The sequence below is a fragment of the Microtus pennsylvanicus genome, chromosome 4, assembly GCF_037038515.1.
Source record: "Microtus pennsylvanicus isolate mMicPen1 chromosome 4, mMicPen1.hap1, whole genome shotgun sequence".
Lineage (NCBI taxonomy): Eukaryota > Metazoa > Chordata > Mammalia > Rodentia > Cricetidae > Microtus > Microtus pennsylvanicus.
Window position 1 is genome coordinate 37,085,093 of NC_134582.1, and position 24,959 is coordinate 37,110,051.

The following is a 24,959-nucleotide window of genomic DNA, read 5'->3' on the forward strand; positions in this document are numbered from 1 at the left end:
CCCCGCCCCCCATCACGCAGGCGCGTCGTCGAGTAGCCCTCTCAGGTCCCCGCCCCCTCTCAGGGAGCCCCTCCCCTTGTGTAGCACGCAGGCGCATTTTCCGAAGCGCTCCCTTGGTCTCCCCCCCCCCACACACACACACACTTTCCCCCCCCTTAACCCCCGCTCCCGCCCTACAACCCCCACCTCCCGTAGCACGCAGGCGCAGCCTTCTTGGAGCTCGCGCAGGCCCCGCCCCCTGCCCTTCCGCCCCGCCCCCGCCGCCCTACCCCGCCCCGCCTCTAGGCGGTTGCTGGCGGCGGCCGCCGCCCTCCCTCGACCCAATGGCGCGGCGGCGGCGTCAGTAATGTGAAGCAGTGCACTGGCTTGTCCGGCCCCCGGGCCTGCAGCCCATTACACCCTCGGCCGCGGCAGCCGCTGCATCCCGAACGGCCTGGGAGGGCGGGTGCAGACAGCTCCGCGGGGCGGGGCGGAGCGAGCAGCGCGGCCGGATTCATTCCTGTGGGGCGCGGGGCATGGAGGAGCTGTGCGACCGCAGGCGGAGCGGGGCAGCCTGGGCGACAGGGGCAACGGTTTCCATTTGAAGGGGCGGTCGGAGCCGGAGCAGCGGACGGCGGGACGACCAGCCCCCGGGGCAGGTAGTGGGGGCTGCGGCCTGGGGCCCGGCAGGGGAGGCCTGGGCGGGAGGAGGGCGTCGGGGCGGAAGGCCGCCGACGGGGTCGTTTGGGCCGCCGGGCCCGGGGCGGCGGGCGGCTGGAGGGATGGGTGACAGGGCGATCGCGGCCTCGGAGCAGCCGGCGGCGGCCGAAGTTAAAGGCTGGAAGGCGGCCTCCGGGTTTCCTGAGCGCCTCGCGTAGTTTGAAGGGAAGAAAGCCTTTCCGGCGAGGTTTTAGCTTGAGCGGGCCGCGGGTTGGTGCGTCTGACCTTTTTGTTCCTCGTCGAAAGCCATCCTGGCCACCATGAGGCCTTCCAGCCTCGCGCCCTTGTGGGTTCTCTGCAGATGCAAAAAGAAACATTTCTGAACCTGCCGCGTCTCTGGCTTCTTTCGGTTACTCGCTGGGCGTGTGCAAAGCCTAACCAGAACAAAGCTGGGCTGGTTAGAGCCGGACACGAGGACTCCGGTCGCCTGTAGTGTTTGATTTTCCGCACACGGGGAGAAACTGCCTCCCACCGCAACAGTCTGGTCTCCGTGTGAACCCTTTTGTATCTTCCGATCGCAGCTCCTCGGAGGGAAGGAGGAGAATCGTTCCTAAAGTACGGCCTTTCCCGTTTCTTTTCCAAGATTAGAAAATAGGGAAACCCAGATTGTGTGTGTGTGTGTGTTTGTGTGTGTTTTCCTCTACTTGATAGACAATCCTAAAACTGCTACTTTTTCTTCCTTCCTTTTTTTTTTCCTTTTTAATTCTCTAGTTTGGTGCTCGGCTTCTCCGATGTTGGAATGCGATCGGACTGAACACACTCTTCGGTGGTTTTATATCCGTTCTGGGGCGCGGTGACTAACATTGAACTTTGGCTCCTGTAACTTGCCTACGTGGAGAGTTAAACTGGAGCTTTGCTTTGAAGGATAAATAAAGCTCAGCCTCCCGACTGGACATAAATGGATCTAAAGACAGCCGTGTTCAACGCAGCGCGCGATGGCAAACTCCGGCTCCTCACCAAATTGCTGGCAAGCAAATCCAAAGAGGAGGTTTCCTCCTTGATCTCGGAAAAAACAAATGGGGCCACGCCACTCTTGATGGCTGCTAGGTATGGGCACCTCGACATGGTGGAGTTCCTTCTAGAGCAGTGCAGCGCTTCAATCGAAGTCGGGGGCTCTGTCAATTTCGACGGGGAAACCATCGAGGGGGCACCCCCTTTATGGGCCGCGTCTGCAGCAGGACATCTGAAGGTTGTCCAGTCTTTGTTAAATCATGGAGCGTCCGTCAACAACACGACTCTAACCAATTCAACTCCTCTTCGAGCTGCGTGCTTTGATGGCCACTTGGAAATAGTGAAGTACCTTGTAGAACACAAAGCCGATTTGGAAGTGTCCAACCGACATGGGCATACATGCTTGATGATTTCCTGCTACAAAGGGCACAAAGAGATCGCTCAGTATTTACTTGAAAAGGGGGCAGATGTTAATAGAAAAAGTGTTAAAGGTGAGTTCAGCTTTTTTTTTTAAGTGACTGCCTCCTGTTTTCAGAAAGTTTGATAGCAGTTTTTAGCATCGATGCTGAGTAGGCCTGCATTGTCAGATCTGTGTTTATTAGGTAACCCTTGCAATATTTCCTTGACTGTTACTTGATAGTGCGTTAAACAGATGTGGCAAACGATCCCAGATACTATATTAAACAGCGTTTTTTTCTCTCTTGTCCCTATAGTTACAGAGCATATTAGTGGCAGATGAGCTTAACCTTCCTGCCTTATAATTTGATCCATTTGGAAATAGAGTGAAATGCAATACATTGTTATGAATTTTTTTTTAGAATCACTTTGGAGTAGTGAGTCACCATCTTATTTATTCTAGGTAGGCATCTATTTGTTACTCTTTCATAGAAGGCTAGGCCACGCACGCTGCCTTGCAAGGATTAAATCTGAAAGGGGATATCTGTTTCCCCCCTTTCACTTACTTGGGGCCAACAGAAATCCTTTTATGTAGAACATGTATTTAGTGTAGCAAGATAGAAAATGGATTCTAAAGTCCTGCTCAGGGCTAGACAAGCTAAACAGGGACTAGGTTAAACCGTTGTGGGTTTGTTGGGAAAAATGTAGGGACCGTCGTCAGGAAGAGTTTAGGTTTACAGATGAGGGTAACCTTCACTATTGTATGAAACCAAAGACAGTGATAGGTTAGAAATTCTTCAAACCTTTAACAGATTTTCTCAGAACAATTTTGATAGCCTGAAGATCTTAAGTAAATCTGCGCAACAGTAAAATGATTCTCTACCGAATTTTAAAAAGCTGTTAAGATTTAAAAGTAGCAAAAATCAGGCGAAGAATTTTTCAAACATCATAAATTGGCTTGCATTGTTTACAGTGAAAAATGTCTTGCCACCCCTGCGTTCCAGTCTTAAATAGAAGCCTGCAATCATTTATGGTTTGTTTCTTTTAGAGATAGATGGTGCACCCCCCCCCCCTTTGCTTTTGCTGTTGGTGTTGGTGTTTGTGTCTGCACACAAGTGAATCTTTATCCTAGGTTATGTCGTTCAATTTCAGCAAACATGGCTGACTCATTCTTGTTTTATACAATTTTTCATTGAACATTTATCATTAATTGAGCTAGGACTGTGCTGGGATAAACAACCCTGCTGTGAATATTCTTGAAGAAACTGTATTAGCACACTTCTGTGAGAATAACTATAGTATGAAGCAATGTATGTGCTGTGGTAGAAGGCGAGACACGAGGTGGGGCCCTGTGCTACTGAGAGCAGCTTTTTTGTTTTCATAAAAAAATGATACAAGGCCATTGAGGTATTTTTCATTTTGTTTCGTTTTGCTTTAAGTTTTTCAGAGCAGATGTAAAACTCCTTAAAAAAAAAATCCTGGTGCTGAGACAATCTTTCCAATGATACTTCTAAATTTTTTTTTATAATTTTATATTTTTTAAACATACAGATGTGTGTGTGGTTTTGTTTTCTGTCTTGTTCTATAACCTGTTTTTTTTGATTAGTAAGTTATTTTTAAATTCTTAACCATAGTTCTGTAATTTCAAGAACGAAGCACTCATTTCTTTTAGTACATGCTTGTTCATTTTTATAAAATAATTAAATCTCTTTGGGATATTTGATACTGCAGGACATATAGTAGTGTTTTAACTTTTAAATTTTTTTTCCTTTTATTGAAGTTAGATTTTTTTTCTCCCACACTATATCCTGATTATGGTTTCCTTCCCTCTGCTCCTCCCAATTCTTCCCCCACTTCCTCTCCCATCCAGATCAATTCCTTTTCTGTCTCTCAGTAGAAAACAGGTTTCTGTAGGAATAATGATATAATATACTACTATAAAACTAACGCATTGGAATTGGACAGAAACAAACAAATAGAAGAAAAAGAGCCTGAGATAAGGCACAAGAAACAGAGACCCACTTGGAATCCCTTCAAAAACACTAACCTGAAAGTCACAGTATATATGCAGAGGACTGGTGTAGACCTGTGCATGCTGCCTCAGTCTCTGAGTTAATGTGTGTCAGTCAGCTGATTTATTGGGCCTTGTTTCCTTGCTTGTACTCCATCACCTCTGGCTCTTACACTCTTTCTGCCTCCTCACTCCTGAGGTTCCTTGATCCTTGAGGGGAAAGATTTGGTGGAGACATTTCATTTAGAGCTGAGTGTTCCAAGGTCTCTCACTCTGCATATTGTCTGGCTGTGGGTTTCTGTATTTCTTCCCATCTACTGCAGGCGGAATCTTCTCTGATGATGGCTGCGTAAGGTACTAATCTATGAGTATAGCAGAATATCATTAGGAGTCAAGGGCAGGAGTACTTATTTTTTTCCCTAGGTCTGTCTAGTCTCAGGTTCATGGTCACCCAAGAAGTGTTGGGTATGGGTTCAATCTCATGGACCTGACCTTAAGTCAAATCAAATATTGGTTGGTTACATTCACAAGCTTTGTGCCACCATTGCAGTAGCGTATCTTGTTGGCAGGGCACCATTTTAGATCAAACTGTTAGTGTCTGGCTTGGTATTTATGTTACTCTTTTGGTGGAGTGCATATAGTATCTTCTGGTACCAAAGATGCTAGAATGTAGGGGTGAAGGTTCTTTACAGGTCCCAGCTGACTTCTCTGTGTCTAATGAATTGTGTAGGTGTTGTCTTCAGCAATGGGGCCTTGCCATAATAGATTTGTGGAGAGCAACAGACACTTGGCGGCAACCTTGGTTGTTTGGGACTTCCCATGGGATCCACTCTGACCAACAACCAGATGTAACCCGATCCCAGTACTGGAAGCTTCGTTTGGTGACAAGGACTTGTTCTTTGGGGCTATCTTCCCATTATTTGGCCATTTCATTTAGCTTGCCTTCATTTGTGTATATATTTTAGGAAACTTCTACTGTATTAGGTTTCCATACTACTCCTCAAATGGCCCTTAATTTTAGCTGTCTCTTCCCATATTCCCCCATCTTCTTTCCCTTCCCCACTTGATCCTCCTGTTCCAGCCCACCCATCCATACATAGCTGTTTATTCCCTTTCTTAATAGATTTAATGGTTCCCCCTAGTCCCTTACTCTCCCTAACTTCTGTGGTTCTATGGCTAGTAGTTCGGTTATCATTGATTTAACAGCTGGTATGCACATATAAGTGAACACATACCATATTTGTCTGTCTGTGTCTGGGTTATCTCACTAAGAATGTTTTTTTTCTGGGGGGGGGGTGGGTGCTGGCTCGTGCCTTTAATCCCAGCACTTGGGAAGCAGAGGCAGGCGGACCTCTGTTACTTCAAGACCAGCCAGGTCTACAAGAGCAAGTTCCAGGACAGGTTCACGAGAACCTCTGTCGTGAAAAATAAATGATTTTTTTTTCTTGTTCTATCTTGCGAATTTCATAGTTTCATTCATTTTAATGGTTGAATAATAAACTCCCATTGTGTAAATGTGCCACATTTTTTATCCATTCTTCATTCCATTGAGGGACATCTAAATTGTTTCCAATTTCTGTCTATTATGAGTAGAGCAGCAATAAACATGGTTGAGCAACAGTCTCTGTGGTAGGATGAAGCATCCTTTGGGTATGGGCCCCAAAGTGGTACAGATAGATGGATATCCCATCTTCCTGAGAAACCACCACACTGATTGCCATCATGGCTGTCCTTCCACTAGCAAGGGATGAGTGTTCCCCTTCCTGCATCCTCACCAACGTGAGCTATCACTTGTTATTGACCTTGGCCATTCTGATGGGTATAAGATGAAATCCCAAAGTAATTTTGGTTTAAGAACTGCATACTTGCCTAGCAATGGTGGTGAACACCTTTAATCCCAGCACTTGAGAGGCAAAGGCAGGCAGGCAGATCACTGAGTTTCAGGCCAGCCTGGTTAACATGGCTAGTTCCAGGACAGCCAAGGCTACACAGAGAAACCATGTCTTAAAAACTCAAAATATTTAAAAAAGTAAAAAAAGAACTGCATACTCCTCTAATGGAGCTTTACATTGATTAAATTTTTTAATGATTTTTTTAAGCATTTTTCAGTATGTTTTCTTGTTTGTTCCTGATTCTCTTTACAGGTAGATTGTTGAGTTAAAATACTGAACTTTTTTTTTCAAGGTAATTAAAACAAAAAGGGGGATGGTTAAAATATATGACCTCTTGGTGAGGCTTTTTTCATGTTTTGTTCCTTTGTTTAGGACTTTTTATTTATCAGTTGAATAATGCCCATATTACTGATAGAGCCAGAGGTTAAAGTCTGATTGGGGTGTGTTTTAAGTTCTTAAGTCAGTAGAGAGATGAGTACTATACTGTTTATATTATAGTTACTAAATTTGGTATAGATACCTCTGTAGATAGAAAAGGACCAGCCCGCTGGGCAGTGGTGGCGCATGCCTTTAATCCCAGCACTTGGGAGGCAGAGGCAGGCAGATCTCTGTGAGTTCGAGACCAGCCTGGTCTACAAGAGCTCCAAAGCCACAGAGAAACCCTGTCTTGAAAAACCAAAAAAGAAAAGAAAAGAAAAAAGAAAAGGAACAGCCCCTTTCTCACCACCATTGTGTGTGAGGATCTGTGAGCACTTCTTTCCAAGTGATATGCTAAGTCTGAGTCATTTTCTTGGGTATCAACATTCTTTTTAAGAAGACAAGTAGGGCCAAGCAATGGTGGTTCACACCTTCAATCCCAACACTCAGGAGGAAGAGGCAGGTGGATCTCTTGAGTTTGAGGCCAGCCTGGTCTACAGAGTGAGTTCCAGGACAACCAGGGCTACACCCCCGCCCCAAAATAAGACAAGTAAGGAAAGAGTTTTACCAAATATTATTTCAGATACCTTGTATTTTAAATACACACACAGATAGAAGATTTTATTATTTTGTGTATACTGTATTAAACTTTTTGTGAAGCCACTTTTGGGCCATAATTCTTTTTTTGGGGTGGGGGTTTAGAGACAGGGTTTCCCTGTAAATTTGGTTCTTTTTCTGAACTTGCTTTGTAGACCAGGTTGGCATTGAACTCACAGAGATCTAAGAGTGCTGGGAATAAAGGCATGCACCACCACTGCCTAACTAGACCATGATTCTTTATGGATGTTGGTAACAGATTCTAATATATACACACACTTACCCTCCTGTACTCTGATCTTGCATCTTTGATTCTTTGATAATTGTTGTTTGACTGATCCTGAGATTCTTGGGTGAGGACATGAGGGAAGGGGAGTCATTGATTATCAAAAAGAAGGAACTACTTAAAACTGATCAGGGTTGGAAGAGTATCATAGCTGATTTAGCAGTGAAAAAGGATTTTCTCCCAGTTTTTAGCTCTACTTTCAAAGTGATAAATGCTGATAAGACTAGGTGCAGAATGGAGCAGTTTTTCTTTTTAGTGGTAGTGGGGACCCCAGGGTCTCATGCATGCTAGGCAAGGGCTCTACTTCTGAGCTCCATCTTCAGTCCAGTTTCTTAGAACATACTATGTGTCGTCCATTGGAAAGTATTTGGGAAAAAGATAAATACCAAGAGGTTTTGCTTGGTCTTACTTTAAAATGCATGTGAGTCCTTCTTTCCTTTCCTTTTTAACAAGTAGTTGACAGTTGACTATTACTTAAGCTTTTCCATTACTTTTTAACAGACTATTGGCAGTTTTTTAATGTATTTAAACAGAAGGTGGAATTCATTCATTAGTTGAGAGGGTACCTAAGTTCCTTAGTATGCCAATGGGCTGTTAGACCTAGGCTGTCCAAAGATGACTAAGGCAAGATCCCTGTTCTTGATTCCCAGCCTTTAAGGTTTGATCTCGGAGACAGCTTCATAAGCAGATACTATTAGATGTATGGGAAAATCTTTATCCCCAACAGTACACTACCTAAGGGGCAGTGGTTCCTTCTTTTCCCATAGCATTCCATAAGGGGAGAAAATATTTCAAATATTCAGGAGTATCTTTCTACTTTAACAAAACAATTGATCTAAACCATTTTTAATCTCTATTTTTATCTTATGTATATGGGTCTTTTGTCTGCATGCATGTCTACATCATGTTTATGCAGTGCCTGTGGAGACCAGAAAGGGAGTGTTAGATCCCTGTGGGACTAGACAGACAGCTTTGAGTTGTCACGTGGGTTCTGGGAACCAAACTCAGATCCTTACCACCAAGCCATCTCTCTAGCTCTATTACAGTTGATTTTTAAAAGTATTTATTTATTTCTACTTTATGATGTACATATTTGTCTGTGTGAGGGTCCCTGGAACTGGAGAACTGCCATGTGGATGCTGGTAATTGAACTTGGGTTCTCTGGAAGAGCAGCCAGTGCTCTTAGCCACTGAGCCATTGATCCCTCCAGTAACAATTGATTTTTGAGACAAGTTGGTTTAAAACCAATGACCTCTAAATCTGAAGAGGTTATATTAATCTCCAGAACTGTCACTCAGCACTTTACATTTATGGTCATTTTTAACTTCTTTTGCTACTGTTTCATTTGAGATTTTTTTATTTATGCTTGGAGTTTTGCTTTTGCAGCTCTCAAATGAAGTTACTTAAGCCCTTCATGTCTGTTTTTATATCCAGACTGCTGGGAATTTAGCAAGTCAGAGTGTTGGATTAGGCTCTGTAGGTTCAGTTGGAGATTGGGCCTAGAAGACGTCAGATCTTCACTCATGGGTCAGTCATTTTAGACAGTCAAGGTGATGAGTAAGTTGGTAATAAGGCAATTATTGTGGCGTGTGGAGGCTCTGAGATATGACTGCTAAAAATGAGTGTGCACTGACTACAAGTGCTTTTTGGAGAAAGATAACGTGTAAGGAAATAGAGAGATAAGATAGATCACTAGTTCAGAGTGATTTTGCTCTTTTCAGCGAACCTAAATTTTAATCTCAGCACCCATCCATCTTGGGCAGGTCACAACCACTCCAGCTCCAGAAGATCTGATATAGTCTTCTGGCCTCTGCAAGTACCTGCAAACACCTCTTAGACATAGATACATATGCACAATTCTTTTTAAAATCCAAAATATGAGTATAGTTTGTAAGATAGAGAATTTTAAAAATAAATTTCCCTTGAAATAATGTTGGATTGAGATGTGTTGAAAGGCTTTGATAATTTTTCAGGCTTAGGAAATGATATGGAGATGCATATTGAGAAAAATGCCACTAGAATCCAGTAATTGGGATGTAGGTAGGTATGGATAAGGACCAAAAGGCACCCAGGTTAGAATATAAAAAGAGCAATAAATTCAGGTAAAGAAATTTAATTTTGAGCTGGGTGTGGTGGTGCAAGCCTTGAATCCCAGACTCACAGCCAGGAAGGACTACATAGTGAAGAAACCCTGTCTCAAAAAAACTGGGGAGGGGGACGGGTGGGGCGTGTCATGCAGTGGTATTGTAGAAGATTGCTTTTCATTATATTTTTGGTCTTGAGCCTAGCCTTGAACAGCTGAGCCATTTCTCCAGCCAGATAACTCTTCATTAGATTGCTTTTCATTGTTGTGATAATCATGACCAAAAGCAGTTTAGGGAGGAAAGGGTTTATATTAGCTAATGTGTCTCCGCTGTAATCATAATGAAGGGACATCATGTCAGGAACTGAAGAAATGTGGGGGAACCTGCCTACTGGATTGCTCTCCATAGCTTGTTCGGCTTGCTTTCCTATACCACCCAGGATCTATTGCCCAGGGGTGGCACAGTGGGCTCAGCCCCTCAACATCAATCATTATCAAGAAAATATTCTATATAGACTTGCTTTCAGGCAATTTGATGGAGACATTTTCACAAATGATTTAAGTCTTTTTCCTAGAAAATTTTTGTCCTGTGTCATGTTGACAAAAACAGTAACCCAGCAAAATGTTTCCAATGGAGAAAGAACTAGAATTTTAAAAGCTTTCGGGTACACTGTGAGTGCTTGAGGCTGGAGACATCATATTTTTATCTTGTATATTAGGAAAAGAATCTGGTCCAGAGTATTGGTAAGTAGGCTTGCTAAATGGCTAAGTTGGATTAAGAGAGGAAAGGTTTGGTGGCAGGCAAGCCCTGTGTTTTATAGTCTTTCATTGGGGGATAGGTCCATAAATGAAAAAGGTTATACAGAAATCAGTAGTGTAGGTAGACTTGGTAGGGGTTGAGAAAAGAAGAAAAATCTGTTCGGCTATGTGACAGATAATTGCATTAAAAGATTTGTGAGACTTAATTTGGGCAGGTTTTTATCTTTGGTTCTTTAGTATGATATCATTTAAACACAGATGAAGAGAATATGTCAAACTACAGTGTACCAATCATTTTGCTTTAGCAAATATATTCACATTTCTCATATTTTATTTTAAAAAATGCATTTCTTTCTGGGCAGAGGTGGCATATGCCTTTAATCCCAGCAAATTTATGTGTGTATATATATGTGTGTTCTTTCATCACCTCTAAATAGTTGGAAGCAAACCCAAGGCATTGTTCCTTGATGTCCCACAGTAAGAAGCACTTTAGTGTGGATGTAGATCCATGCATCAGGGACTAAGTCATTTGATCATTGTATTTAAAGCTCTAGCTGTGTGGCGTTGCACATCTGTAATCCTAGCACTTTTGAGGCTAAGTTGGGAGGATCCTAAGTTTGAGGATTGCCTGGACTGTGTTTTGAAACTATGGGAAGAATACTTTTTGTACACTTAAGTGTATAGGAATCTCAACTAGTAAAAGCTCTTTTATAAATTAAAAATTGTTGAAGATAATAGATGAGGGGTAAGGCTTGTCATTGTGGTAGATAGTTATTTTAGTGTACTTGAACACTGTTGAAAGCCGGTCTCTGTTCTTTTGAGCTCGAGGACATTTATCAGCCATTGGTTATCTTCAGCACACCTACTTGCAGAACAGAAGGACTTAAACCTTCATTCTGCTCTGCTGTCTGGTTTTAATTTGGTTTAGTAATAGTTCAATAATTTACTAGTTGAATTCATTAACATTTTTAATGCAGATGTTCAAGTTGATCCCAACTTGCTTTTCCTTTGTTCTCTTATCTCTATGTATCCTTGGAAGACTTGGCCTACTCCTTGCAGGTTAGCTGTAGAAGATGTGTAAATTTAGTTTACGAGAAATATCTTTGTGGTTAGCTTTCTCTGGAGATGAAACTTTAAACTTTGAATTCTCACAGAATTAAACTAAGGTTGGTGAAAGTGAGCAGTATGGGATTTGTCTGCATTTTCTAGCTATTGCCCCCCCCCCCCATTAACTCCCAAGTTTTATCTATTAGCTTTTAGGTGTGTGGTCCCCTCATGGTGTTCATTTCAATCAGATTTTCAATGATTTGTTAAACCTTTTTGCTTAAAATAAAATTTAGGATTTCTTGATATTTTAGAGATTTGTGCCTTTGATATATTAAGACAATGTGTGATAGAAGAGAGACTGAAAGGGAATTTCCAATTTCAGAAGGCACTGTGAGTGTATCCGTCCAAAACATCTCTCTTCTTCCACCTTTCCCTTCCCTTTGGGAAGAATTGTAGTTACATAGGAGCCCATGAATTAGAACAGCTTGGAAAGGGAATTGTAATGAAGTCTGGATGTAACTGGTGTTTTCAACCTTCAAATGAGCTGTTTTACAGATGGGAGCTGGTTTCTGTTCTCATCCCTAAGCTCCAGAGAGTTTAGTCTTGAAAACTACTTCATATCAAATCTTCTGTAGTAGTTTTTTCATCCATCCTGCATCCTGCTGTGGCAGATAGAAACAGTAAAGTATTTACTCTTGTTGTGAGTTCATTCGCTTGTGTTACTGAGTTTCTGTATGTTTCTGTTTAGTGCCTTGTGCAAACACTTAATGGAGGGCACACAACAGTCATAGAAGTTTGTCATTTGTAACATGAGGGCTTGCTTTTTGCCCTGGACAACTGGCTAGCTTAGCCCTGAAATAATCACACAGAAACTGTATTCATTAAAACACTGCTTGGCCCAATAGCTCAGGCTTCTTATTAACTCTTGTAACTTATATTAGCCCATTATTCTTATCTATGTTAGCCACATGGCTCAGTACTTTTTTCATTGGGGCAGGTCATATTCTGCTTCTTCGGTGTCTGGACAGGACTACAGAGGAATGGGCTTTCTCCTTCCCAGAATACTCCTGTTCTCATTGCCCTGCCTGTACTTTCTTCCTGCCTACTGGCCAATCTCGTCTATTTAAAACATGACTAACAGAATACAGTATTGTCCTGCACCAGTCAAATTATTTTTATTCTTTCCTGCCCCTTAGTGTCTCCCATGATATATAATATCCATGGGGGAAGAGAACCGGCAGGACCTTCCAGTACTCCTTTCCTATTCTAACTCACTTCTGCATTTCTCAGCTCCTCAGTGCAGAAAGGGATCTGCCTTTTGGTGCATGTGCTCCACCCCCACTCCTGTCTGGATCACTTCTAAACTAGGCCCAGGTACAAAGTCGAAGAATGAGTCATTGGTCACCATAGTAAGCTAAAGAAGAAAAATGAATTATTTTTGTGTATTTTCAGACATATATTCTACAGTATGGTCTTTGTTTTTCTTGGTCAAAACTATGTTTTACCAGAAAAATGAATGCTTTGATTGTTACTGAATTTTCAAATGACTTTATTGAGATCCAGTTCACATGTCATCCACTCATTTAAAGCATACAATACAGTGGATTTTTCTTTTTATTGTGTTTAATGAGTAAAGTAGCTAGCACTGCAGGCTTTCATGCCCCAAACTCCATATTTGTCTACTTCATTAACTTCTCTCTAGTGATTACTAAGTTTCTTTCTGTCCCTGTAAATCCTCCTGTTTTAGACTTGTATAAGTACAGGTGGAACATATGGTCTCTCATAACTTGCTTCTTTCACTTAGCATAATGTGTTCTGAGCTTACAATTGTAGCATGTCAGTTTAGTTTTTATTATCAAATAATAATGCCTTTGTATAGATCAGTGGCTTTCAACCTGTTGTTCACAATTCCTCTGGGTTGAGCAATGCTTCCACAGGGGTCACCTATGATCACAAAAAACAGATATTTACATTATACTTTATAACATTAGTTAAATTACAGTTATGTAGTAGCAACAAAATAATTTTATGTTGGGGATCACCACAACATGAGGAACTATCTCAGTATTAGGAAAATTGAAGACCACGGGTATAGATACTACCACTTTTACCCATTTAGCAATTGATGAGTACTTGATTGTTTTATTGTTCAGCATTATAAGTAATGCCGTTTATATTTCCATATCTCTCAGATGTATGTCTTCCTAGGAGTAGAATAGGGTTACATTCATCACTGTTTAACTTTTGAGGATGTAACAGGCTATTTTTCAGAGCAGTTGCATAGTTTATATTCCTCAGAATATAGGAGGGGCCTAATGTTTCTGCACTTACCAGCACTTGTTCTTTCTATTTCTAGGATTGGGATTTTGGTTCATATTTTCTCATGGCCAATAATGTTTAGTATCTATTCATATGCTTACTTGTATTTATTTGCCATTTCTGTATCTTAGTGTCTTCATTTAGCTTTGTATGCTTTATAATTGAGCTATTTAGCTTTTTTGTATTACTTAGCTTTAAGAATTGTTTATATAGCTGGACCTGGTGGCATATGCCTTTAATCTTAGCACTTGGGAGACAGAGGCAGGTGGATCTCAGTGAAATCAAGGCCAGTCTGGTTTACAAAGTGAGTTCCAGGATAGCTAAGGTTACACAGAGAAGCCCTGCCTAAAAAAAGAGTTGTTTTTGTTTTTGGTATACAAGTCTTTTATCAGATATATATTTACAATTTTTTCCCATTCTATGGATTGTTTTTCATTTTTGGTGGTATTGTTTATAGCAATTTGAGTTACTTTACAGATTTAAAATTTTCCATTGTAGATCATTTGCATAATATCTGACTTAAAAGAGATAGTTGCCTATTACATTTTTATTTTGTGTTAGTATGTTTGTTTGTGGCACACACATACCACAGTATACATGAGGTGGTCAGAGATAAAGCTGTAGGGTTTACTGATACTGTTTATGGCTTAAGAACTTTACTAAAGATGAAAATTGTGACTTAATTGTAATATATACTAATTTCTTACTTTGACTCTTTTAAATTTAAATAGCAGGGCATAGTGGAACACACACTTCTATATCTTTTTCTCTTTTTTTTTTTGATTTAGGTTGCTTAGTAGCATTTATGTTTAAACATTGCATTCTATTCACGTGGGCTGAAGATAGATAATTCTTGAGACTCAAAAACAGTCCTGGTAGCCAGGCAGAGGTGGCGCACGCCTTTAATCCCAGCACTCGGGAGGCAGAGGCAGGCGGATCTCTGTGAGTTCGAGGCCAGCGTGGTCTGCAAGAGCTAGTTCTAGGACAGGAACCAAAAAAAAAAAAAAAAAAAAACTACGGAGAAACCCTGTCTCGAAAAATCAAAAAAAAAAAAAAAAAAAAAAAAAACCAGTCCTGGTGTATTTGGGTTACTGACTTTGAGGAACATATTGACTCCATTGCTTGGTACAGACTCTTGTGTTTGCTATTAATTAATTTCAGGAATCTTTAACATTTATATCAGTGAAAATGCTCTCTCCAAGTGCTTTTTAAAGGAATTTTACCATGTTTTAACACCTGAGCACCGGGTAGGTTGCTGTTCTGAATATCTTTGGAAGCATCCGCTGAATATGGCTACTATCTTTCTAAATTCTCTTTGCTGTTTTTGAAGCTACATAGCTGAAGATCAGTCATATCATATTAACTTTCTACAGAAAGTCTGTGAGTTAATGTTTAATATGCCATTAGCTAGCTAGCTTGAAATTTAAAAGGATGCCCACTTAATAGAGGTGCCTTTTGAGAAATTATACAAGTTTCCATTATGTATTTGGTGAAGGGAATTATTTTTCTTCAAATGAATTTGCTTAGGCATTGAAAATTGTGTAATACAAAGAGCATTTTTTTTCTTTAAATTTATGAAATTTCAATGTCAAATACCTTTATTTTAAACCATTTTTAAGATTTTCATTTTTATCTCATGTACATTCATGTTTTGATTGCATATGTATTTGTGTGAAGGTATTGGGTCCCCTGGAACTAGAATTATAGACAGTTGTGAGCTGTCATGTTGGTGCTAGGAATTGAACTTGGGCCCCCTGGAAAAAGAACATGTGCTCTTAACTGCTGAGTCATTGTCAGCCCCCAAATAACCTTTATTTTGATTTATGATGCTTGATAGCATTTTTGTTTAAACATTGCATTCTATTTTTCATTGTTTCTTACTTTGAAAGTAGACGACATAAGGTAACCCTGCTAAGTCTTTTGGAACTATAATCTTTGTGTTGTGTGGGTGTTTTAAGAGTTATAAAATATGGGAAATTCTTGAGTCAGATATGTAGTAATTGGCATATATTGCTTAAAATCTGTGATGATAGCTGTCAAAAGTATGGTCTTTGGCATGTAATTTAACACGGGTGACTAGAAAGAATATAATGATTTGATGTTTAAATTTGGATAGAATAGTAATGTTTTACAAAACATTTAGCAGTAAATTTAACACTTAAATGACTGTAGTAAGTATAACAAATAATTGTCTATCAGATTATAAAGAGTTTATACATAGACTCATCTCCGTCTGAAGTAGATGCTTTTTCTTTTCTTCTTTTTTCTTTTTTGAGACCAGGCACTGTGTAGCTCTGGCTGTCCTAGAACTTACTGTGTAGATCAGGCTGACCTCAAATTTACAGAGATCACCTGCCTTTTCTTCCAGAGTGCTAGAATTAAAGGCATAAGCCACTATTCTGGCTTTGGTTAATTTTTTTAAAAGCAGAGAAATTTTTGTAAAACAGGATAAAAGGTTTCATTAACTAGGAATGAAGTCATAAATTAAAAAATAAATTCATAATACTATAAGAGTGACACTTTTTTTCCCCCATTTCCAAATTTTAATCTTTTTATACAATGTATCTTAATCCTGTCTCCTAATTCTTGGGCGGCCTCTAACATGTCTCCCTGGTCCTTTCATGTCCCCTCTCCCTTCCTCCCTTTTTCCCTCTCCACATAGCCTACTGAATCTCATTAGTGTTGCCTGCTGGAATGTTTGGTTGGATTGGTTTTTTACAAGTAATCCTAATGGCAGCAAGTTCATGACTGCAATGGCGGTGTCTAGAAATCAGTGTTTGCGACACTTCCTTTGGCTCAGACGTCTCCTGAACCTTGTGGGGGTATAGATCTCTCACTTAGGACTGAATACTCAATAAATAGTCATTTATTCTCATAAATAAATGACTTTTTGTGTGTTGTTTTCATTGGTTGAATAAAGAGACTGCCTTGGCCTTTTGATAGGGCAGCCCTTAGGTGGGCGGAGTAGACAGAACAGAATTCTGGGAAGAAGGGAAGTGTGGCAGATGCTATGATTCTCCTGCCTGAGACCGACCCTGGTTAGACTCATGCCGGTAAACCACAGTCAAGTGGCAATACACATTAATGGAAATGGGTTAATCAAGATGTGAGAGTTAGCCAATAAGAGGCTAGAGCTAATGGGCCAGGCAGTATTTCAGTGAATACAGTTTCTGTATAATTATTTCCCCAGGCTAAGCTAGCTGGGCGATGGGACACCGCCCGCCGCTCCTCATTACTACACAATAGCATCTTTCTAGCTAGTTATTGTGGGCAGCCTAGTGCAATGGCAGTAGCCTGTATTGTTTGGGGACCCTCCGTAACCTCCTTTGCCAGTAACTCGTAAGGGGGGGGTACCACCTTGCTAGAGATTTCCATTTAATAGCCTGTATCTTCTAGAAGTATTTTCAATTTTTGGCAGGTATTGGTACTGGCATAGAAATGTAAGAACAGAAAGTCAACTTCTTTTCCCTTTGTAGTTAATCCTTTTCTTCAGGCCCCAGCCTCTGTCCATCATTGGTCTGCTACATGTCGTTACTGTAGGCACTATTTTAGTAGTGAAATTTAAAGATTTATACCCACAGATTTTCCCTTTTTGTGTATCTGTGCCCATGTCTCCTGGCTCCCATGTACTGTTCCTTCTGCTAAAAAAGAAAAGAAAATCCAAGATATTTAGGCTTTTCTTAGTAATAAATGTTTTTTATCTGATAATGTGTGTTGTTTTTATTTATCGATGATGTGAATCTAGAATTGCAGTTTGGCAGTTCTTTTCTGTTAGGGGTTTTCACTGTGATTCAGTGTCTCAGCTATGTTCCTAGTGAAACTTTGCTGTTTTCTTGTTACTTTCTAACAGAGAATGAGTGGAAAGCCTTCTGTGGTTTAATGCTTTTCTCTTTGACCCCCCCCCCACATCCCTTTATTGAACCTTAATACAGGTGCCCTCTACCTGTGTTAATTTTGGAGACAGGGTCTCTCCACAGCTTTGAAGGTGTTAAGTAGACTGGTCTGACTGGCTGGCCCCAGGAGTCTACTTGTCTACTCCCTCCCTGGTGCTGGGTTTGCAAGTGAGTGCCACCACAGTCAGCATTCTCTACTAAGGTTCTAGGAATCAAGGTCATTTCCTTGCTTGCAGGGGGAGCAGTTTATCAACTGAGCATTTCCCCAGTCCCCTCAAATCATCACAGAGGAGAAAACAACATACAAACAGACGAGCTGAAGAAAAGGTCCAGGGAGCTGGGTGGTGGTGGCACACACCTTTAATTCAGCACTCACAGAGGCAGGTGGATATCTGTGAGTTCAGGGCCAACCTGGTCTATAAGAGCTAGAGCTAGTTCCAGGGCAGGTTCCAAAACTACACAGAGAAACCCTATCTTGAAGAAAACCAAAAAAAAAAGCCCCATGAAACAATCATGAATATAGTTACTGACACAAATTTCTATATGAGGTTTAACATATTCACAAAGATTTTTTTTTAAAAAAATTGGATATTCAAGGAAATCTGAAAACTACAAAAAACCAAAGATACTGTAGAACTAAAAAAATTCAGTGGGTGTCTTTTTAAAGTGGATTACTCCTAGCAGACTAGAAAATTCATAAACTAGAAGGTGGGTCATAAATATGCTCAGAGTGATGTGCTGCAGACACTTTCTACAAACATTGTATATGTACATACTGAAAATCTGCATGCCGGCTTCACTTCTGATCAATGGTCAAATGGTTATTGTTACCCTTAGATATGATATCTGATGTTTATATCATACTATTTCTATAGTCTGTTAGTAATATGCTAGTGTCTTTTGTCAGTTTTAATTCATGTTTAGGGTGATGTGATAGTGTTAGAATGTTTAGTACATCTAAAAAAATGTTTAAAAAATTAAATTGTAACAGGAAATAACCCATTATGAAAGGGTTTTATTTATCTCCTTTGAAAGTTTATATTGAACCACTTACATATTTTTTAGATTTTAGCGGACTTGTTTTTCCTATGAGAGCAGTGTTTTTAAGAATTCTTTGTAACAAATTTTGACTTTAACAGTTAACTCAGTTGTTTAGGGAAAAAAAAAGCCCACTATAAAAATGAAGTAGCTCCTAAAGACAAGATTTTCCATTTATAAATGGGGAAACTGACCCAGAGATCTGACTGTCTGCAAAGCTACAAATGACTTCATTTTATTTCATCCATTTTTGTTCAGGGAATATCACTTTTATTTGAATATGAATGAGAAGTGCCAAGGGGCCATTGATTAAGGAACATTATCTTTTGACTTTATCTGGGTGTGTTGTTTTGTTTTCCTTCTCATATTCATCTTAGTTGAGTTATTTAAGAAGTTTCATGAGTATTTTCTTTGACTCCTGCTGTGTATCAGACACTAATGTTAGGTGCTGGAGGTAATCATTTTCTCTTCTGTGATTGTAATAGATCCTACTTGTGGCTGATTGGCATTGCCTGTGCTTTCTTTTCAGGTTGCATTATAGCCTGGTTGTTCACAGTGTGTTTTTTTCCCTTCTCTTTAAGGCAATACAGCATTGCATGATTGTGCAGAGTCTGGAAGCTTGGACATCATGAAGATGCTGCTTATGTATTGTGCCAAGATGGAAAAAGATGGCTATGGAATGACTCCTCTTCTCTCAGCAAGTGTGACTGGTCACACCAATATTGTGGATTTTCTTACACACCATGCCCAGACCAGCAAGACAGAGCGTATCAATGCTCTAGAGCTTCTGGGAGCTACATTTGTCGATAAAAAGAGAGATTTACTTGGGGCTTTGAAATACTGGAAAAAGGCAATGAACATGAGGTACAGTGATAGGACTAATATAATCAGTAAACCAGTTCCACAGACACTAATAATGGCTTATGATTATGCCAAGGAGGTAAACAGTGCAGAAGAGTTAGAAGGTCTCATTGCTGATCCTGATGAGATGAGAATGCAAGCACTGTTAATTAGAGAACGTATTCTCGGTCCTTCCCATCCTGATACCTCTTACTACATCAGATACCGGGGCGCTGTCTATGCCGACTCTGGAAATTTTAAACGATGCATCAACCTATGGAAGTATGCTTTGGATATGCAGCAGAGCAATTTGGACCCTTTAAGCCCAATGACTGCCAGCAGCCTACTGTCTTTCGCGGAACTATTTTCCTTTATGCTACAGGACAGGGCTAAAGGCTTGCTGGGTACCACAGTTACATTTGATGATCTCATGGGCATATTGTGCAAAAGCGTCCTTGAAATTGAGCGAGCTATCAAACAAACTCAGTGTCCAGCTGACCCATTGCAGTTGAATAAGGCTCTTTCCATCATTTTGCATTTAATTTGCTTACTAGAAAAAGTTCCTTGTACTCTAGAACAGGACCATTTCAAAAAGCAGACTATCTACAGGTTTCTTAAGCTGCATCCAAGAGGAAAGAATAACTTCAGTCCTCTGCATCTGGCTGTGGACAAGAATACTACATGTGTAGGGCGATACCCTGTCTGTAAGTTTCCATCTCTGCAAGTTACTGCGATACTGATAGAATGTGGTGCTGATGTGAACGTCAGGGACTCTGATGACAACAGTCCCCTGCATATCGCTGCTCTGAACAACCATCCAGACATCATGAATCTCCTTATTAAATCAGGTGCACATTTTGATGCCACAAACTTACACAAACAAACTGCTAGTGACTTACTGGACGAGAAGGAGATAGCTAAAAATCTGATCCAGCCCATAAATCATACCACCTTGCAGTGTCTCGCTGCTCGTGTCATTGTGAATCATAGAATATATTATAAAGGGCATATCCCAGAAAAGCTAGAGACCTTTGTTTCACTTCATAGATGATAATTGGAACAGTACTTCAGCACTGCTAAAGCACGAGTTGGTAACAGTTGTTTCATAAATGAGCACTGTTGTGATAACACCAGCATCCATTTAGCTTGATATCATTGTGCTCTCATTGGCTAACGCATTGTAAGCATCAAATTTGCAGGATTGGTTTCCCAGTATTTAATATAAATATACCGTATAATATATTGTTTGTGAATTATTGAGAAATGTGATATCATATTCAAATTTCTAAAATTGTCTGCCAAAGGCCATTCTGGTTTAGTTTGCTGTTGGGTGGTAGAGACAGAGTTAACTGTTTTCAGTGATGTCTTAATACTTTACTAGTTTGTGAATTTTATGCAGTTGAAAGTCATCCTCTTGGGCTCCCACTTCTTTTGTCTTCAAGTTTTGCCTGTTTCCACATTTTTTCGCCTAACCATTTCTGCTACATGTTCCCTGAACCTTTGGATCCCGCTAGGTCATAAACCTTATGGACTTGTTCACCATTTGCAGACCATAAGTGCTTTATCTTCTCTATGCACCGGCTTAAACTGGACTGTTGTGTGTTGGCATATTCTCTATGCAGCAGTTGGTCAACTTCAACTCAAAACACTGTTTTCTTAAGTTACAAAGTTTATTTCACAAAAATACTCTTAGAGCATGTCAGTTTTTAGAATTGCCGGTAAGCTGTTTGAGCTCAAACTTTTTTTTTTTTTTTAATTTTATGTTTTGTTTGGTTTTGCTTTGTTTCTTCACATCTGAGGTTTCTTTCTTCAATCTACAGAAAGTTTTTGTATGCTAAATTTGGGAAACAAATCTATTACAGCTCATTAACCCAGTTGAAATTTAGGTCTGTCATCTTAGTATATCATGCAGTAAAGGAAGATCTTTCTGAAGTGACCTGCCTTTCCTTCTGCTCCAGCGTTGTCCTGCTTGTGCTGATGGTGTGACTAGGTATAGAGAATCTGCTTCAATTTAACCTCAGAGTCCCATTGAGCTACTCAGTCGTTGAACTGCAGACCACCTTTAGTTACAAAGAGGCTAAAGCATGTCAGTGGCATGATGCTTGCCAAGCCAGACCTAGGCGTTTCAGGTAATTACGGTATTTTAGTATGCAATTTACTGCCATAGTATCAAAGGTCAATAACAGTGTTCTTTCTTTCTTCAAGTTTATGTATATCTTTTAAAGATAACGTGCATGAATTACTTTGATCTCAATTATTTGTCACCCTATTAAACACAAAAGATTGCACAGTGATTTCTGTACCCTTAATAAAAGCGCCTCCTCCCCCTCTTTCCCTCCTTGCCACTTCCTCTCTCCTCAGTTCTTTCTCCCCTCTCCCTCTTATTATTATTATTTTTTCCTATCATAGATTTGTTAATGCCACAGAAAGGGCTCTTTTGACTTAAGGAAAGATAAGTGAAAATGAAAACATTCAGGTAATCACTCAGCACTTTACCGTACTCAGTAGAATTCACAATGGTACATTGCCCTGCAGCTGTAGGAAAAAAATTATTCTGAATTAAATGCTCCTTATTGATTCTAGGGAAAAAATCAGTTTGCCTGTGAACTTCATGATCTGGATCACTTGGATTTAGAGGATGACATTTTATCCTGAGGGTTGATGTAATGTTATTTAAAGAATTGTCATTGCGATCACATTCATCTTTATTTAGTAAAAATTTGTAATGAAGAGTAGTAAATAAAGAACATTAGATGTTTTCATTAAGCAATTGAGGTTTAATTCTTTAAAAAGTATCTCAATTCATTTTACTACATTTTTATTTAAATTTTACTGTTGGAAAGATGAATTACTTATCAGTGGGCTCTTTTTTAATCCTTTGATGAAGAGGTTTTTACTGTGTTTTATTTATTGTGGGGCAAGTCTGATAAAATATTTGAGCTGCTATATATAAGAATAATATGTCATTTAGACAGATATTAGAAATATCAAACTATTTTGAAATCGTCTGCCTCTAACTTTGGTATGCTTGAACTCTCTTTTTCTTTTTTAAAGACAGGAAAGCTTGGCCATTTTGGTGAGTCATCATTGGTTGATCTTACTTTTGGGGTAGAAGATGACAATTTGACCGTAAGGGATTTAATACCTGCCTTCCCCTTTGCCCAGAAGAGTCTGGCTTACGTGTTTTTAGAGCAAGGCTCATCTGACTTGCATCTCATAACCCCGTATGAAATCAGGGTATCTCAGAGTGGCTCCCTTAAGGAAGAGCAGATACCTTGGAACTAGTCTTTAATCCTGAAAGCTGCAGTGCCGTATTGCAGTCAAGGGGTGGCTTTTCCCTTTCTGTTTGTCCACTCCAGAAATGCCATTGGGAGCTCTTGAAAAAGCAACTCAAAATTAGCCAGGATTTTATTTTATTTAAGTTGGTTCAGGAGTGTAACCTCAGATAACTGTTAGGGCCTTCATCAGAAAATCATGAGACTGAATAAAATACACAATTCTTAAGTTTGAGGGTTTGGCTTTGTCCATGGTGAAGAAGTGATCTAATTGTATTCATTTGAATCAAACTAAACTGGGCACTGTAACGTGGTAGTATTGGCTGGTATTAATATGTAAATCTCAACAATGTTTCTCCAGAAATGCCTCTGAGTTTCAGATGTTCTATAATTTTGATCATTTTAATAAGAAAAATGGTTATTTTATCCTGATACCAGTCTCCTTTCCAAAGGCAAATAGATTACAGGTTTAATAATGTCATTTTTTCTTATCCCGAGGTCTGACAAGCATAAGCCCCAGTCAGCAAGATAACTTGGTGCCCTTTATGATTTTGAAGTTAAGTGATTGCTCATTTGCAAAGAAACAATTAGTAATCTTTAAAAAAGAACCGAACTCATTTACTATAAGTTGAGAAATTGTTTATATTTGGAAATTTTTTTTTCCGGTTGCCCAGCAGAACCCCTCAGTTGAATGCACAGGTGCGTTAATCCCTGTAAGGAGTTCCCAGCAGGAAATGGGTGAGGAATAGTGTTCCTACACCCTATACAGTGGCACCGTTACTTGGAACTTGAACCACTTTGAAGTTAGATACTAAGGAAACTTGAATTGTTTGTCATCCTTTTTCTTTTCCTTTTTCCCTCTTGTGTGTCACTAAACAACTAGTTTCTTTCCCTTTTGTTGGTTCCCATTGTGTATCTTTTCAAAGAAGTACTGTATCAGATGCCAGCCAATAAATTGTCACACAATGGAAAAACGATATGCCACAGCATTGTAAGGTTTAATAAAATTAAATTTGCACCAAACTTAAGTATGCTCTTATTAACTCTTAATTCTTAATGGGTGTTACCTGGAAATATATTACAGTGGATTCCGGGATTACTTTTTTGGAAAAACTGCCTACTTGATAATTTATAGCCAATTAGAACTTAGACCATTTATTAATGCTCTGCTATGTAAATAAGATGACTTGTATACAGTTTGTTGCAATGGTTTTTTTTCTGGTAAATACTATAGGAAGGCTAGTGAAAAGCACAAAGGACTACTTTTAAGCTTGTTCTTTATTGTATTAGAAGTGTGTGCAGTGATATAGGCTTACAATGATGGTAAGTTTTCTGTATTTCTGTTTCAAGTGATAAAATCTAAGTTCCTTTCCCTATGTCTTAAGTGATCTAATACAAGATTTTAATTGACCTAGAAAGTTGGTCATAATTCTAAACTCATGAGTATAAATTAGACTCCAGTGTCATAACTTTTCCCCTTTGGAATGTCAATCAATGTACCATATTACTGATAAGTATATATCTCTTTTTGAGCATTCGTCTGTAGTCCTGTCTGTGTGTTAGCTATGGTTGTCCACATCATCGCCACAAATACTAAAAGAAAAATCTTACCAAACTTAAAAGGAAAAGGGTATCTTATTTTTAAGATTTTGAACAACAAGATGTAAGTGAGATCCCCTACCTCACAATGCCATGTTTTGTTTGAGTTTGGCCTTTGGGAGTTAAGAGGAATAATTGGTTCCTGAGTATCATGTTACTTTATTTTATGTTTATCATAAAAGGGCCATTAAAGAAGATTTTCTCATTAAATTATAGGTTTACATTACTATGTGAATTGAATTGGTTTTCCTCATGAGTCCCTTTTAACGATTGATGACAAATGGTTTTGTTAGTACAGTTGGGATGTACTTATTTTCTATGCTGTGGTGAGTGAGAGGTACCCAAGATTTGACATAATAGCAAAACTGAAAATGGAATGATTATTCAGTCTATTTATATATATATGAATCATAAAATTCTCTATTCTTGGTGAAGAGAATTTTACTAATGCAAGATGCTTGAGTTAGTTTTTTTATGAATCTGTTTTCTTTTTCCAGTGCTGGTATTACAGAAATGAGCCCAGTTAACAAGTCTGCTTTCTTGGCCAGTAGGCAGCAATTTCTGTTTATTTTTCTGGTAGCTAGTGTTAAAAGATCTGTGACTTAGATGTGTGGGCAGAGGCTGCTTATTCGTTTCCTGGCTGCCCAGACCTGAAGTAATCACATAGAAATTATTAATTAAAACACTGTTTGGCCAATTAGCTCATGCATATTTGTAGCTAACTCTTACATCTTGAATTAACCTATTTCTATTAATCTATGTATCACCGTGAGGCTCATGGTTTACTGGTAAGGTTCTCCGGTATCTGTCTCCTGGCGACTGCATGGCATCTCCTCTGATTCCACCTTCTTTCTTCC

At 39.6% G+C, this 24,959-nt stretch overlaps 1 protein-coding gene across 2 annotated transcripts; it reads left to right on the forward strand.

The window, feature by feature from the left end:
• The first annotated feature begins 499 nt into the window (after positions 1-499).
• Positions 500-21,998, forward strand: Fem1c (fem-1 homolog C). Of its 2 annotated transcripts, none has more exons than XM_075968710.1 (3): positions 500-638; positions 1,411-2,141; positions 18,970-21,998. In XM_075968710.1, exons 2-3 carry the CDS (start codon positions 1,598-1,600, stop codon positions 20,277-20,279), a joined length of 1,854 nt encoding a protein of 617 aa, XP_075824825.1. In that variant the 5' UTR covers positions 500-638; positions 1,411-1,597; the 3' UTR covers positions 20,280-21,998. The 2 variants fall into 2 exon arrangements, with proteins under 2 accessions (XP_075824825.1, XP_075824826.1); XM_075968711.1 differs by lacking the exon at positions 500-638 and adding an exon at positions 931-1,254.
• The last annotated feature ends 2,961 nt before the right edge of the window (positions 21,999-24,959 follow it).

What these genes read in the sequence shown, in the direction of transcription:
- Fem1c (XM_075968710.1), top strand. Translation starts at nt 1,598, where the DNA reads ATGGATCTAAAGACAGCCGTGTTCAACGCAGCGCGCGATGGCAAACTC. An exon ending in TAATAGAAAAAGTGTTAAAG is followed by an intron (nt 2,142 to 18,969) that starts GTGAGTTCAGCT and finishes CTTCTCTTTAAG; the next exon opens with GCAATACAGCATTGCATGAT.